At 36.6% G+C, this 16,651-nt stretch overlaps 1 protein-coding gene across 10 annotated transcripts in view; it reads left to right on the top strand.

Moving 5' to 3' along the window:
* The window catches only part of ZMYM2 (zinc finger MYM-type containing 2), a 92,545-nt gene that overhangs the window by 63,087 nt on the left and 12,807 nt on the right, over positions 1–16,651 (top strand). For all 10 annotated transcript variants that reach the window (XM_068395613.1, XM_068395611.1, XM_068395612.1 and 7 more), the window contains 8 exons: positions 1,259–1,431; positions 7,472–7,637; positions 8,589–8,623; positions 10,303–10,432; positions 10,603–10,718; positions 11,575–11,746; positions 13,443–13,550; positions 15,502–15,596. In XM_068395613.1, coding sequence (XP_068251714.1) covers positions 1,259–1,431; positions 7,472–7,637; positions 8,589–8,623; positions 10,303–10,432; positions 10,603–10,718; positions 11,575–11,746; positions 13,443–13,550; positions 15,502–15,596 — 995 coding nt within the window. The remainder of the gene's footprint in view (positions 1–1,258; positions 1,432–7,471; positions 7,638–8,588; positions 8,624–10,302; positions 10,433–10,602; positions 10,719–11,574; positions 11,747–13,442; positions 13,551–15,501; positions 15,597–16,651) is intronic.

The following is a 16,651-nucleotide window of genomic DNA, read 5'->3' as shown; positions in this document are numbered from 1 at the left end:
TACAAGTCACTTAATTGAAATTACTGAATACATTACAGTTATAGTATTTTTATACTCCGTATGCCAGAGGAAGTGCAGCATGTATGTTCCATACTGAGTTTCATAACTTACCAGAAGTACAGAAGTCTGTTTGTGTTAGGCTGTATGCCCTAGAAGAGTGGGCACTTGGAAGGCTTGAGTTCTGGTCTTGGTGGTACTGTCATATTTGGGAGATCATAAAAACAGGTGCAATACCTTAGATTAAAGGTCTGTGTAGATGTTATCTTGTCCCTTCAGTGTTTAATATAGACAATTACTTAATCTTCTCATACTGTTCTCTTCTGTAAAATTAGCACAATTACAGAGTTATATGGTATATGATTTAGACATCAGCTGAATAGACACTAGGTTTGAGGTAGTTTAAATACATTATATTCTTAAAATAGCCTGTATAATAGCTACAGTATTCATCTTTTAATGCATTTAATACATTAGAATGTCTTTTCTAATTTGCTTGAGAGAGGATCAGATTATTGACAAATATAGCTCTCATTATGGCAACCTTGAAATTATGACTGCATAGCAAACTCAAAAAAAAAACCCACCTGATGTGAAAAGAAAAAAGATTCATTGCATACAAATCCTACACAAATTTCATATGTAAACTCCTATCATTGCATAATTATTCTCAGTACTGATCATTGCTTACCTTACAGTTAAATTTTTTTAAGAAACTCCTCAGTTCTTAGGTCATCTTGTACCTATTAGTGTTCTTAAAAATTAATGAGTTGACTTAAGTGGTTTGCTGTATTAATATGAAAGAAAGTAGTAATAGAAATAAGTTGATCCTGGAAGATAGGTATCGTTTTAGTGGATAGTGTTGTCTAGCTTAAAATTTCTGCTCGTCATTGTCTGGATATCTAGCATTCTGAGGATGTGTAACTGAGCAATGTCATTCCAAGTCAATGCTTTTGCATGGGTCTATATGAAAAGAAAATTATGTATTTTTTCTGACTGTTTATTCAGGGATTTGATAAGCACAGATTCAAGTGTAGTGTTTTGAAAAAGATGCAGACATCACATGAAACCATAGAGCTGTGCAGGAAAAGTATTTAGGTAAAAATGTCTTGAAATACAGTCTATTATGCAACCTGAATTTGTGTGAAGCCCCAGTTGTTAGCTGTTTCTTGTATTCATTTAATTTTCAATATTTAACTCTTAACTGTGATATCTCTCTGTAAAAATTACTTTGTTCCTAATGTTTAAAATCTGTTTCCAGGCTGCAAGCTGCTATATAAACAAGACTTTGCAAGACGGTTAGGACTGAGATGTGTTACTTGTAATTACTGCTCACAGCTGTGCAAAAAGGGAGCAACTAAGGAACTTGATGGTGTAGTGAGAGATTTCTGCAGTGAAGAGTGCTGTAAAAAATTTCAGGACTGGTACTACAAGGCAAGTAACTCAGAATTTTTGACGAGAGCTCCACAGTTAAAAAAACCAAAAATGCACGTGTGAGGATATCTCAAGGACTGTGCAGCAAATATGGCTTACTTCAGCAAAGCATTTGCTACATGATAAGCAAATGTATTAATTTCATCATTTGAGTATTCTTAGATCTTAGAGCAGCATTTCTACCACCTGATTTTATTAGTTCATTTGGCGAGGAAGTCTTGAGTTACAGAAAAACAAGAAACTACTATGTATGTTTGTTACTTTACAATTCCAATTTTTTCTCCTCAATTGATGCCATGTTTTTATTTTCAAAACTTCTTAAATGTGTATTCAGAATGTTGAAAACACTGTTAATAGCAGCTGGATGATACCTTGAGTTGACTGACGATAAACTAGGTTAGCAGAGTTTTTCTTGTTCCTGTTTCTGCCTCCTTTTTTGCCTTTTCCCTTTCCCACAGTTTGAACTGCAGAGGCTTTGATTGTTCAATATTTCCCCATGGAAAGGATGCCAAAGGGAAAAGCAAGACCAAATGGAATTCTAATAAAAGTTTAAATCAAACAGATGGCATCTATTTCTAAATCTCTGGAAGCCTAACTACGTTGTGAAGCACAACCAGCAAAGAGTTCATGTTAAGAGGTTTTTTTGGTTTCATATTTTTGAAAGAAATAAAGGTGAAATTGGACTGGGTTTAACCTGCAATTAGTACCATGGATGAAATATTTGATCTCTGGTGTGAACATCCTGGAAAACTACACTGATAATATCAAAACAAGAACTACACTTGTGGATGCAATTGCAAAAAAGACAGTACAAAATTCCATCACCTTACCAAAACTCTGTACACAGCCTGGAAGGCAATAAAAAGCTTGAAATGTTAGAGGGCTAGATACAAGTCCTGTAATTCAAGATGATCTACCTACCATAAAAGAAACGAATCTGAAGACATATCTGATATTTTGGAATGGCTGGTTTCAGAAATGTTATAGCTAAACATTGTGAAGTCTTTATTTTGAATAATGTACATAGGGTCCTGTTTGACATCCCTGAAAGAAAACTACTGAAGACCAGAAGGTGTTTCTTCTGTCTCATGTGAAAATAGGGTGACGAAGCTTGGCTGCAAAGTTCTTAAACTTACTAAAATGTTGACTTCATACAATAGTATTTAATCTATATGCCTTAAAACTTGGGATATGGGGTGAAATTTATCCCTACGTAAAAAGTGCCTTCTGATAGAGAACTTAATAAAGCTTTAGTATGCTTTAAAAATCTCTTGGTGATTCAGCAAAGAATCTAGTCTCGGGGTGTGCATACCAAACTAGTTACATGTACATAAACTTCTATGGAACTTTGTACTCTGAGGTTTGAGAACCACTTGAAAACTCTGACTTCTCTTCTGACTTATCCTTCTCATTCGTGGCCAACTTAATTGACCCATGAAATCTGCTTAAGAAATGCTGTTGGTACTGTGGTACAGGAAAGTTAGACATGACACCATGAGAAGGCAATTTAATCTAAACAGGCTTGCTGGTGACTAGGGACTTTTGATACTTTTGATGATACTGAAGTGTTAGATATTTTTACTTTTTAAATCTTAGGCTTGCTAGTGGAACTAGTGTTACATGATGTGGAATTGTTGTCATTTTTTTTCAAATACTTCTTAAAGCCTGTGCCTAATTCAGTTCTAGTTATAAAAGTTTGGGATTTATTACATGGGGAAGACATATAAGAGGTTTTGGGAAGTTGTGTGTTTTGCTAAAATTGTCTTTTTTTTTCTTTACATCCTTGCTGGTAACTTCTCTCTCTTTTATAAAAGTCACTCCAAATATCTTAGACTTGGTAGTGCATTGTTAACTGATGTTCTTATCTAGCCATATAGAGATAATGATCAAAATATAGGAAGAGAGAATAGATACAGACCCCTTCCTGAATTTGTACTTCATTTGCTGTTTAGTCTGTTAGCTTCTTAAGAGAATAGTTACATGTGTATGAGCTTTGTCTCATTTATGCAATGTCCAGTGTTATTTTGGAGTTTCAATGAATGTATACATGAAGAGTAATAAGTAGTAATAACCTAGTAATGTTTTAACACGAGCATTGTGTTCATTAAACAAGTGTTTGTCTCCATCTTCTTTGTCTATTTTTTTTTTATGGACACATCTTTCTCATGTAGAGTATTATCTGGGAAACATCTTAACTTTTAAAAATAATTAAGTATTATGGGAGAGCTTCCCTGAATGCCAAAATTCTCTTCTCAGAAAGCCAGAAGAAGGTAGCAGTGGTAGAAGCATGAGAGACTTATTTAGAAGTATTAGAAGCACATCAGACTTATCTAGAATTGTTCTTCAAACCTAATATGAGGGATTGAAATGTAAAAGAACAGTTCAGTCTTGATCATCTGTTGGGTGACAGCTACAGTTACCAGCTGGTGCCAAGTTTTGAGGAAATTTCTACTGTGTGATGTCCAAGCACCTCTAAGAAGAGAGGTAAAATTTTTGGTGTCTTGAGGTTAGCTTCCTGAGTTATTAGAGCTCCTCCTGTAAACTTCAATTGCATGTCATGGTTTGGATGATAATCTGAAAAATGCCTGGGAAATTTCTAATAAAATTATTTTAGTAGCCTGATGTTTGACAGTTTCAATCATCTGATGTTACTTGTACTAGAGCATTGAAAGTACCTTGGAAAAGAGTATACAGTTCCGAGAACAGCACAGAAATCTGTTTCTTTAAATTTACATTGTGAAACATTGCTGAAAATACTACAGCTGAAGTGCGCTTACAGGTCATTCAAGGCTACAGTGGAGTATTGATTGGAGTGAGCATGTATGGTGATGACTGTGTATTCAGTGGAGGTCAGGTGTCTTCAGCAAAGACTGAGTAGGAGGTGGGGAACTGCAGTCTGAGGCATAGAAAAATTATTGTGGCTGGTGAGCTCAGATAGCAATGATTGTCAGCAGTGGTAAAATTCGAAACAATGGAGCCAGCATTAATCTAAATGATAAAGGCGGGAGGACAACCTTGTGGAATTTCTCTTGTCCAAATTTAGCCATTGTATAGTTAGGCATCTCAATTTCAAGTAGGTACTGTTTCAGAACAGTTCATCTCCTTTCTCTTATAATCACTCACTCTCTGCAAACATCTCTTGCTTCTTTTTTTATTGCGGATTGAACTCAGAATAGACAGCTAAGATTAGGTCAATTTAATACCGGTCCAAACCATTGGACAACACTTAGGAATAGGTCATTGTAGGATTAAAAATTCAAATAAAAGCCCCAAATGTGAAAACTCTGTTTTAAGCCAAGTTTGGGGCAAACATTAGTGATTTTTACTAATCACCATGCCCATTTGAACATGTTGAAGTTGGACCTGGGAAAAGAATTGGACCAAAAAGCAGTCACGAGTGGCAAAGGAGTTGCGTGCAGTTGGAGCACAGAGAGGATAGATGGACTTTTTGGAAACACAGAGATAGAGCAGACTTGAAGGCGGGTATTTTGGAGATTCAGTTAAAATAGAATGCCAGTATCCCAAATGAAAACAAATGGAAAGGGGAAGGAAGGAGAAGCAGAAAATTGTTAATTCATACTTTTGCTTTCAGTGAATTTCATGGTCAGGGAAGTGGGGAGAGCAAGCAGGTAGGAGGAAACTTTAGTGCATGGAAGGGTGTATAGTATTGACTGCAAACATGATATGGAAATAGTAGAATTATGGTGCAGCAAATGTAGAGATGAGAAGTGAAGCATCCTTATAAAGCAATCTTGGGCTTGCTAAGGAATAGTAATTTCCATGTAGAAGCAAACCAAATTTTTTTCACCTAAATACCTTAGCAGCCCAGGAGAGACAATAATACACTTACTCAAATGCCTAAATAGAAGAGCAGAACGAGGAGGGAGAAAACAGTTGCAGGAAGGCTGTAGTTGCTGCATTTGACAAGATGTGTCACATTTTTATTTGAAGGAAAAAGAACCCTGAGTAGAAAGTGGTGCTTTGGTAGTGAAGCAGTGTGCAGCAGGTCAGAATACATGGGCTTTTCTGTACATGGGTCAGCTGTCATTCTTAATCAGTGTTAGGTGGGCTTGAGAATTAAAATTTGAGTGAATTATACATATTTTTTTTTTCTACTGGTATTTCAGCCTTTTGATGGCTTTGGAAGATGCGTTTGCATTAAAGGTGTGAATTCACAGTTTCCCTGAACTGATAAATCTAGGCTATTTTGGCAACACTCCACAACTTCATCTTCTTCCACACTCCCTTCCAAGAACGCAACTTACTTGCTCTTTTGTCCTACTGAGAACATCTCTGCTGCAAAATGAACCGGATCAGCATCAGCAGAAAGTCGAAGTGACAAATGTAACAAAAACTGAGGGAGGACAGGGGTAATGCAGTGCTGTGAGGTCTCTCACCTTGTGTACCCTACAGGTGCGAAAGCACTGCTGCTGACACCTGCACAGAGCAAGGGGGAAAGAAGTACCTGCCCTTCCAGGGGCACCTGGCGCTTATGTGAGGTGATCCTGAAGCCACAGCTTTGATTGCTCTCAACTGAAAGCTGGTTGTACTGTTAGAATTGAATCTCTCTCTATATCCTCTTAAATATCAGAAAATTACAACTGAGAGCTGATTTTCTTATATTGCCAGAGGATGAGGGTAGATTTAGATTAGATATTAGGAAGAAATTCTTTACTGTGAGGGTGGTGAGACACTGGAACAGGTTGCCCAGAGAAGCTGTGGATGCCCCCTCCCTGGCAGTGTTCAAGGCCAGGTTGGGTGGGGCTTGGAGCAACCTGGTCTAGTGGAAGGTGTCCCTGCCTGTGGCAGAGGGGTTGGAATTTGCTGATCTTTAAGGTCCCTTCCAACCCAAACCGTTCTATGATTCTATGGTGCTGGACCGTTCAAGTACAGAGAAGGACCTCAACATTTAATTACTCTTTAAATTTGAACTAATGGGCCTGTTCATACTTTTTTGGAGTTGCAAGAACTACAGTTGGACTTTTTTTTTTTTAGCCATCAGAGCATAACTGCAATGTTGCGTATGGTTTTACGTACTAATGTTTTATGTTGCATATTATCATAACTTCCCTATTCCTCTCCTGGCTATACTATTAGGTTGACTTGTTTTGCATTCCTGAGCATCCATAAAGCTTTTCTTTTTTTAACGACTGCTCTAGGATGGAGGTTGCAAGCAGTATCAAGGGGAGCAGTAGTGCCAACAATTCTTTGCTTACTTGAAGATCTGAAACTTTGTCTACCACTGTTCAGATAATTTACAGCATGGCTGATTAAATTCAGTGGAATCTATTTTGGAGAAAAACAATGTCTGTCTTAGTGATGCATCATGAAATTGTCATGTAGGCTGGTGAAATACATTACTTAAATGTTTAGGTAGGGATACAGAAGAACAAAGTTTTGAGTTTCAGGTTAGGTGCTAGCTAGATTTTGTGGAAACCTCTTTAGTTTGAGAGCTATTGTTTATAAATCCTAGAGAAACTGATGAACTAAATAATTGGAATCTAAACTTGTTGTCAAACTACTAAAATAATGGAAATATAAAAGTTATTTACACTAAAGGGCTCTGATTTGATACCTGGAGAAGTGATTCTGTTTGTGACTTAAAACAAAAACAACACCAAACTTTAGGGGGGTAAAAACAAACTTTACTTGTCCTTGATTCAAGAGGGTCATTAAGGAGTCTCAGTCACTTTCTGCTCTTGTTTTGCAGAATGCTTCAATGGAATTAATTAAAATTGATGTATAAAATTCATTTTTTTGTTGACTGTCTAGAAATGAGCAAGTTTTAAAGGCTTAGCGAAACAAAGCAGACTCATTCTGGGTGTTAACCCCCAGCAAACAATTGAAAATAAAGTGACAGATGTGCCTGTATACACAGGTGAGAAGGCAGCGTAACTATCATAGAGCCTGCATGAGTGAGACTTAACTGTGTAGCGGTAATGATCCTTCAGTACTCTTAAAAAACGTAAGCTTTTAAAATGTAGAAATAATTTTTTTCCAAGGCTTGTTTAAAAATGTCCAAATCTTCCTTTGCATTAAGGCTGCACGATGTGACTGTTGTAAGTCTCAAGGAGCTCTCAAAGAGAAGGTGCAGTGGCGTGGCGAGATGAAGCACTTCTGTGATCAGCACTGTTTGCTCCGCTTCTACTGTCAACAAAACGAACCAAATCTGGCAACCCAGAAAGGACCTGAGAACTTACACTATGGTATGTGCTGCTTTATGGCTGCTAAACGGCAAACAAGATGCTTCCTTTAAATGAAAAATTTAAAGCTGCGTGAATTATTTATTTGTTGTAATAAACTGCGTTAGAGATTACCCTTTTTTAGTTTATCATCAGAGACGACATTGATCTTCTTGCTATTTTTTATCTTAGCACCTTATTTTATTGCTTTTTCAGGAGCTGAAACATTGTCAGGTAATCAAACAGTTTTGTAATAACTTTCTAAAAAAACGAATCTTTTTTTTAGGTTAATTTTAGTGTTGTATCATAATGGGGACAGAAAATGTTTTCCTCTTTAATTGTGCTCCGGTTCGTTATTACTTGCTTTGTGGAAACACTTCTTTTCAAAATGTGTTTTGGTCACAGAGAGCAGATAAATGCACTAGGAATGAAAAAGAAAGAAAATTAAATGGAATTAAAAGAAAATAAATGAATGGAAACTAAATGAGAATGGAATGAAAGTATCTAGATAAGTGGAATACATTGCACTTTTTTTTTTCCTGTTGGCAATAGGTACTGTGTAAATTTGCTGATGGAGGGGCTGAATGCATGTTTATGTGGTTTAAATGGCAAGTCAGGCAAAGTTCAAATAAACCAGCTTTTTAATTAATGTAATTATAACAACACAACTTCTTTGTATGGCCATTTTTGTATTTGAACATTTTGGAATTTGCTCTTCTGCAAAAAGCTATATTCACATCTGGATGGAGCACTGACGTAGTGTTTGCCTTTGTGTAAGGTTCAGTGCCGGAGTAGTGAGGTGCCTACGAATGAGAAGTCTTGTGTGCAGTTCTCACCTGCCATACAGTACTGATCAAGTGCTGTTAATTTAATGTTGCCCTGATAATAGATGTTGTCTGAGTTGCTTACTGAAATTTGTTTTGATTCTGAAAACCAGAAAAAAAATTTCTAAAAATGTTTCTTACATTTTTTTAGATCAGGGCTGTCAAACCCCCCGAACAAAAATAACAGTAAGTACAAATATTTTAACATATATATAACATAATGAGATGTATTTAAAATGTGAAATCCGGGTGGCTTAAAGGGATGCTATTAATAAACAAAAAATCAGTATCTTTGAATGATACTAAGCTAAATTTATGGAGTTTTTTTAGTCTTTTCACATCAGTAGTTGAAATTAAATTTTTAAATGTTTATATTGTCTTTTCAATGTTTTCTGGGAAACCAATCATCAGCCATGTGTTTTACATCTATAGTGCAGGAACGTGTTGCTTAAAGTTAATCCACCATCTATGTGTGACTTATTCACATGTTTAGACTGATTAGGTGTATTTTATTGAGTGTAGAGACAGGAAGAGAAATTTCACTGGTTGATTAGAATATTAAGGTTGTATCTCAGCTTTCAGAGGCTGAAAATATAAAGCTTCAGATCTTAAATTATAATTCCCAAGAGTAGAATAGTTGGTGCTCACGGTCTGATTGACTTTACTGCAGGTAACAGAGTAGGGAAGCGTAACCTGTTGCAGGATTGCTGTCTGGGAGCGTGGGGATCGTCAGTGGAGCAGCAGCCTTTATCTTGAGTTTCAATTTTTGTCAGCTTGTCAAAAGTATGATTAATAATATTTTTTTCCGTTAGCTCACCTTTTAAACGAAAATAGTCTTCTGTAAGGTAAATCTTAGATTTAAGTAAAAGTATTTTGATGGCATTATAAAATATATTGATAAAAAACACAGAAAATAAGATTGCTTAGGTAACTAGTGACATCAGACAAGCTAAACTATCATGTTCAAAACATCTAGTATTTTATGTTTCATGATGTTAATTCAGGCCATAAATTTTTAAAGATCTTGTAAAAGCTCTATGTGATACAACATTTTTAAAATATTTTATTAAATGTACGCCTGTTAAATAAAGTCTATTGCTGTTCTTATGACTTGACTTTCCTTTCATTTTTAAAAGGGTACGTGGGACTAGTCTTACTACATATGACCAAATAAAAGTGACAGTTTGTTTCTTAAATCAGGTTCTAAAACAGGTGCTAGGGGACAAAAACCATGTCTGGAACAAGAGGGTTTTTACCTGTTGACTGTAAGGGTGCAGTTTGAGCATGACGTGATGGTGATGGTCCCAAGTATTTGCTGTCACTGTTGTAGAGCCAGCAGGGGGAGCCCCAAGTTCATACATTAGGTATTAAAAAATTGGTTCGAGATAATATTTTATCTAGAAATAATTTTTTTTTAAAATGTGATCTTTGGATTATAGCATAGTTCAAGAAGGTTCAACCTTGGGCCACTTATAGTGAATACTTTTTACAGCTAAAATTATTTTTTAAGTTATAAAATAGCTTAAATTGCACTTTAATGTAAACAAGAATGTAAAAAAGAATATCTGAAGAGTATCTTAAAAAAAAAAAAAAAAAAAAAAAAGAAAAGGAAAATGAGCCAGAAGTTGTTAATCAAAGTGCTAGCCCTGACTGAGCAAAATACAACTATGTTACATTCCTGGTAGTGGCAGCAGCTCATTACTAGAGATGTAGAATAGCTTGCAGTTAAAGAATAATAGTTGATGCTGTTGTGTGGTGCTGTTGTGAGCTTCCTTTTCAGTATCTCATATATGAAAAGTATCAAAACCTTCTGTTGAAATCAGTGTGATGTAACAGCATGTTCTCTTTTATTTGCTTGTCTGTAGGGCTCAGCACCACCACCTTCTCCAACGCCTAACAGAGAAATGAAGAACAAGGCAGTTCTTTGCAAGCCTTTGACAATGACAAAAGCCACATACTGTAAACCTCATATGCAGACAAAATCTTGTCAGACAGGTAACTATTGAACTGAACTGGAACTACTCATTTCTTCATTGCAGATTTTTATTTAACTGTTACTGTCTTAGAACATATTGCAAATATTCTGATTTTTTTCCCTAAACTGCAGGTGTAAAATGTATTTAAGTACCTGGCAGTGTTTGCCTTTTTCTTTTTTCTTTTAATAGAAGATGATTGGAAAAAAGAGTATGTCCCAGTGCCTATTCCTGTACCTGTCTATGTTCCGGTGCCTATGAACATGTACAGTCAAAATGTTCCTGTTCCTACAACGGTTCCTGTTCCTGTAAGTGAGACTTCAGCTTCATTTTTAAATTGGCATCCATTCACATGCATGTGTGGGACCACTTTGTATGATTGACTGTTCTCATTCTGGTCCATCTGAAGGACTGCAGGATGCTATGGCACTATTTATTGAAAAAGCACTAGAAATCTGACCGTGGCACTTAATTTCCTGGTTGTTATTTAGGACCTATCTGCCTGCTTTCAGTGTGAAAATCATGTGCTGTTGAACTTTTTTGGAACAATTCTGAGTGATACTTTTGAGTTTGCTCAATAAGCATTAAACAGGAATATTCGTTCTGGTAATGGGGAAACTGAAAGATTGTGTTGGGGATGGGTGGCAGAATGGGATAAAGGAAGGAAGAAAAGCAAAAAAAAAATGAACCTTGTGCCAGCAAAAGAAGATAACGTAAGTTAAATTTGTTATCACTTATGTACCAAATCTCATCCAAGTGGTGGAAAAAAAACCCTGAATTCCTAAAATTTCATATTTCACAAGCAAGCCACTAAAACAAGATGCTGATCTGTCCAAACTGTTAGTGTGAATTTATAGTCGGACAGGTTTGAAGCTCCAAAGTCCCTTCTGTTCTTACTTTGACCCTCTATATTTTGTCATATTTAATTTTTTTTTGTGTCCTTTCCTGCTTTCCCTTCTGTTCTCAATTGTTTATATTGAATTTTTTAACCTGACAGCATTTTTTGTTAGCCTGTCCTGAAGTGATATGTTTCTAATCTGTATTAACTGTGTCTTTTAGAAGAGGGGGGTAGAGTTTGTTTCCATGTTGACTGCTGTTGATGCTTTGTTTGCACCATTTTTTCTTTTCTAATGATCCCTTTCTCCCTGTCTCTCACCTGCATAGGTGCCAGTTCCAGTCTTGTTGCCCACTACTCTGGATAGCAGTGAGAAAATCCTTGCAGCAATAGAAGAGCTGAGGGGAGAAGTGCCCTCAAATCCTCTGGAAACCAAGCTACTGAACTTGTCAGGGATGGTACCTGAACATGATGGAAAAGCTGAAGCTTCTGATGTGGCCAGTGAGTTTCCTGCCGAGTTTTTGACTCTTTGGAGTGCTGGGGTGTATATGTGGGTGTGTGTGAATCAAGAGAAAGGCTGTTGTTTTTTATTTTAGGGAAAGATTCTTTGAGTACAACAGTGCTATAATTGAGTTCTTACATTAAGTTAAAATCTTAATTATTTAAATATTTTTAAAGATCATTTTAGCACATTTGAAATACAGAAAACTTTCTGAAGTCTGTTGTGCGACTTCGGTGTGCTGTACCAGACCTTCATCTTTAAAAACACAGGCATTCCCTTTGCTTGCACCAGCTCCCTGCCGATGGCAAGCAGTCACCCAGGATCGCATGCACATGTTTTCTTCTCAGTGTAACTCAAACCAAGCCAAAACCAATCCATTCTTTCTCCCAGAAAAACTCAAGTCAAAAGTTTAGGGAAAGTGATCTCCGTAGCTGTGTCTTACAGGTGTGAACGCAACTTTCTCTAAACTAGGTGGGATATGACAGGGGTCTGATCTCTTTGTAGTAACACATTACTAGGCACATTTTATGTTGGGCGTGGGGGAGTGGAGACTGTTAAAACTAAGAGACATACACATTTCACAAGTGGAACAGTGGTCAACAAAACCAGGTGACCTAACGATGCTTTCGCTTGATTGGTCCTGACCTGCAAGTACCATCTCTCTGAAGGTAGTAATGTATCAGCTGATAGATCATTGGAGTTGTAATGCTGAAATAGCTTGTCATCCCACCAGCTCACCTTAAAGGAGAGAACTATCTGCGACAGCTTTACAACTGAAGATCAAAAAATCTCGCATATCCCGTAATGATATTTTCACAGTGCACATATCTCTTTGCCGCTCTTTCCTGGCTCTGCCTGCCAAATCCTCAAGTGTCTTCTGTATATTCCCAGGAGAATTTGCCTTCTCTTCCAAAAACTAGATTTTGAGGTTTTTTCCATGACTCAGGTGAAATTTTGGGGTTTTCTCAAGCTCTTTCAACGGATGTCTCAAAGGATGTTGACAAATGACATGAACTTATGCTTTGGGCCTGGTGTATAGGAGGCCAACGGTGCTGCAGTCCCAGGAGGCTTATTTTTTTCCAAACTGTTGCCATTCCCCCACTAAAGCTGGACATTTCTGGTAGTGCTGCAAGGTTGTCATTTGCAGTTCCTTGCTCTCTGTTGCTAAGTACAGCTAGCTGAGTGAGTAGAAGTATGGGATCAGAGCTTCCTCGTTTGCAGAGAATTTGGAGAAATCTGTCTTTTCCAGGAGCTGGAAAGAGGTCAAGCTTTTGTTTCTCTCTGCCTGCCTTGTTTGCTTGTGTAGGATCTCTTTCACAGACTTGAAAGTCTGTTCTGTTGCAGGCAGAATCATGTAGAAAAACAGATAGGTTTGTCAAGCTTGTTTGAGTTCTCTGATTGGTTGATATGATCCAGATTCACCACTATTTGACTTTCTACATCCGTGCTTTGCTGACTCATCTTAATGAAGAAGGACAGATGGGCTAGGAAGTGTCTTTTCTGTTTGAAGGAAATCAGATTGGAGAAGTAAATCTGAGATCCCAAGAACAATGAAACCTGGGATGGCGAAGAGCAGAACAAGCAACTTTAGAACTACGCAGCTTCTAATGTTCTAAATCTGCCCTGTTTTGACTAATCCATGTGTTGATTAAAATAACAAGTTTTTTCTTTTTTTTTTTTTTTTTTTTTTAACAGGTGTGATAGTTGAGTCGAATCTATTAAACTCAGAAACAGAGGCTCGGACAAGCTTGCCTGATGTTCCATATGAACCAGACCTTGATATCGAAATAGACTTTCCAAGAGGTATTTTTTCTGTTGTTTTAATAAATATTGTGAAATAGACATCATGGGCAACCATTGTACTTTGTTTCATCCCACTTTCAGAGGAGCTTTATTTGATTGCAAGATCCAGTTGACTGTTAGGTAAAACTTTGCTATGTCTTTGCAAGACTGGGGACTTCTGAAATAGTTCCTCCATCTTTCTAAATACAGTATTTGAAACAGAATGCGAAGAAAAAGGGGAATTAACCTTTCTCAAATTAACTTGGCTGCATCACTTGGTTTTGGACATGGATTTAGAAAGCTATTTTGAAAGCTTAAAGACTCAGATGGCATGTGTCATGGAAAACAATAATGAATGCATTTTTCAGTCACCAGGTATTTCCATGGGAAATGGTGTTTTAGAGCAGAAATGACAAAAGAGCAAATTTCCCACTCAAGTTTGTTAGAAAATTGCAAGCTGGTATGCTGCACATCACTCGTGTTACCTTTTGGTATCTTGTTGATGTCCATACCTGTAGTTGAAAAAGGTAGTGTTATTTGAATTAGCAGGAAAATCACTACTTTGAGACCTTTCTTGAAAGAAGGTCTTGGGTTTATGTATTACAATTTCTAACACTCTACAGAATGCAGGCAACAGTGTCTGTTTCCTTGTACTATGTCCTAATCAATCCAAGATCCAAGAAAGCTCCTGGCTGTAGCTAGTGTCTCTCTTGACATAGCTTCTCTTAGACATACAACTCTCATACCTCCCCTGGATAGCTTCTATATCTGATGTTGAAAGTCTCCTTTTGCCTTGTGCCATAGATATCAGCACTAGATGCCCAGACTGGGTTTCTCAGTTTGCTGTATGTCTAATTTAAAGATCAAGTCTAGGGGTTAGTCTGACCTTAGTCTTAAGAAATTTATTAGCCAGATGCATGCTAGATTTTTAACCCTCTTTATAAGTGAGGCTTGATACACAAGAAAAACCATGGAAGAAAAAGATGGTCAAAGTGGAATAGTAAATAATGGCAGTTTTTAATAGATATGGATTACACTGAAGTGCTTCTGAGATGAGATTCTTTGTGATAGCACGCGAAGGACTGGAGTTCAGTCTGGAACAAAGTTCTGAAATCTTTGCATGTGAGTGCTATTTCATCTGGACCAGTTTGAATGGTGTCTTGAGTAGTAAGGTGGTGAACTCAGACTAACTATCAGCAGAGCATTCAGTTTTGAATGAAGACATTGTTTGATGGCTAAATGAACCATGTTCAGTAAAGTAAATGAAGGTGAAATTTGAAACATTAAATCCATTCATATGTTGTCTCATTCCACGTTGTTGCCTGAAATAGTCCTTCATCCTACCTCTGAAATGTTAATTAGTACTTTGACATATTACCATATATCTGTTTAGTGAAATTACTGTAATATCCATAATGAGCTAGACCTCCACCACTTTTATAAATGTAGACTAAAACCAGAACCAGTTTCTCTGAAAGAGTTTACATTCTGATTCTTAATGTTTTTAACCCAGTATAATGTGCTATATATAATACAAAACATGAGTAGAAATGATGGACATACATGAACAAAAGTGCATGTAGTAAGTTAATTTGTATTTTTTCCACTCATAGCTGCTCATTCTCACTGTAACTTAAACTTCCTAATACCAGGGAGTGCCTAGGCAGGAAAAATTGTGGAAAGGTCCATAGTAAGAAATGCTGCCTTAGTGACTTGAGATAGTGCTTGAAAATGTTGAGCATTGTGTCCCTTACAAATTCTTTAGAAATAAACATTTTGATAGCTTTGCCTTACTTTCAAAATAAGAATAGGTTTATTTAATCTTACTGAAATCCAGTCTTTGGTAATGATTATATGTGTGCTTTTGCGGACCCCTTATGTTAATACACACTGGTATAGTTCATTTTTTTTTTTTCAAACCAATATTATTCAAAAGATGTTTAGAAATAAGTTTCTGTTAATGTATTTCCAGCAACTGAGGAGCTTGATACAGAAAATGAGTTTTTGTTACCTCCTGTTTTTGGGGAAGAATACGAGGAACAGCCAAGGCCTCGATCCAAAAAGAAGGTAATTTTGTCGTGCTATTAAAAAAAAAAAGGGGGGGGACAAAAAATTTAAGTGGGCAAAAATACGCCAGGTTTTTGGTGGGTTTTTTTAAGTTAATAAAACTATTTCAGTCTGATGTCTGTTACAGTTAACTGTTGGATTTAATAGGAGTGTGATTTCTAAATTCTGATCCCATTTTTTACTTCACATTGGTAGAACTGTTGATGTAATATGCTAGTGTGTATATACTGTACTCTTAGTAATGCTTTTCTACCTTTTACTTTGAACAAAGCTCTCTTGGTTTAATTTGATAGTAGAACGGAAGAATGTTGGCGTTACCATGGCTTATAATGGGAGTTATAGCATCTCCTGTATAAAATAGTTAAAAATTATTTGCTTGTGATTTTCCCAGGTTTTATTTTCAGTCAAAAATGTTAGTTTAGACATTGCAAATAAATTAGCCATATTCTTTTATTTAGAAGAAAACTAACAGGAAATAGACTTTCTGGTGCCTGGCACAAAGCTGAAATGGTTTTGTTGCAATAACTGCTGTAGATATTGCAGCTTTAAAAAAAAAAAAAAGCCAACTTCTAATAAAACTTTCTAAGAATAAATTTGGCTTTCTAGTTTTAAATTTGGAGTCTAAGCAGTCGGTATTATCTGCTGGACATTTTCCACATATCTACTCCTAGACATGCTTTAATTTGAGGCCAGTGCTGGCTTTTCCATTGATGGGTTCAGTTGAGCCTAAAAGTTGACCTTCTGACATAGATTTGTAGCATCTTTAACATCCTGCTCATTAACACAATGAACTCCTATAAATACACTGAATTATTTGGTGCATCGTGTGTTTGTTGCTTAATATGATATAACCAATACAGGAATTCCATTATCAAAAATTATTCTGTGTTAGGAACCAGTTTGAAAGGCAACTTAGAAACGTCTGTCAGCTTAAGTCCTTAGAAGTGTGTTCAACACAGAACCTACCTACTGAATGAAGCATGTCTGTCTTTATGCCGAACCTTCAGTTTGTGATTTGGCCTCGTTCATTCTGCTCAGCTTCTGTGTTGTTGGTG

Source organism: Nyctibius grandis, chromosome 2 (genome assembly GCF_013368605.1).
Source record: "Nyctibius grandis isolate bNycGra1 chromosome 2, bNycGra1.pri, whole genome shotgun sequence".
Taxonomy (NCBI): Eukaryota; Metazoa; Chordata; class Aves; order Nyctibiiformes; family Nyctibiidae; genus Nyctibius; species Nyctibius grandis.
The sequence above is the reverse complement of the archived record's forward strand: the minus strand, read 5'-3'. Positions and strand labels throughout refer to the sequence as shown.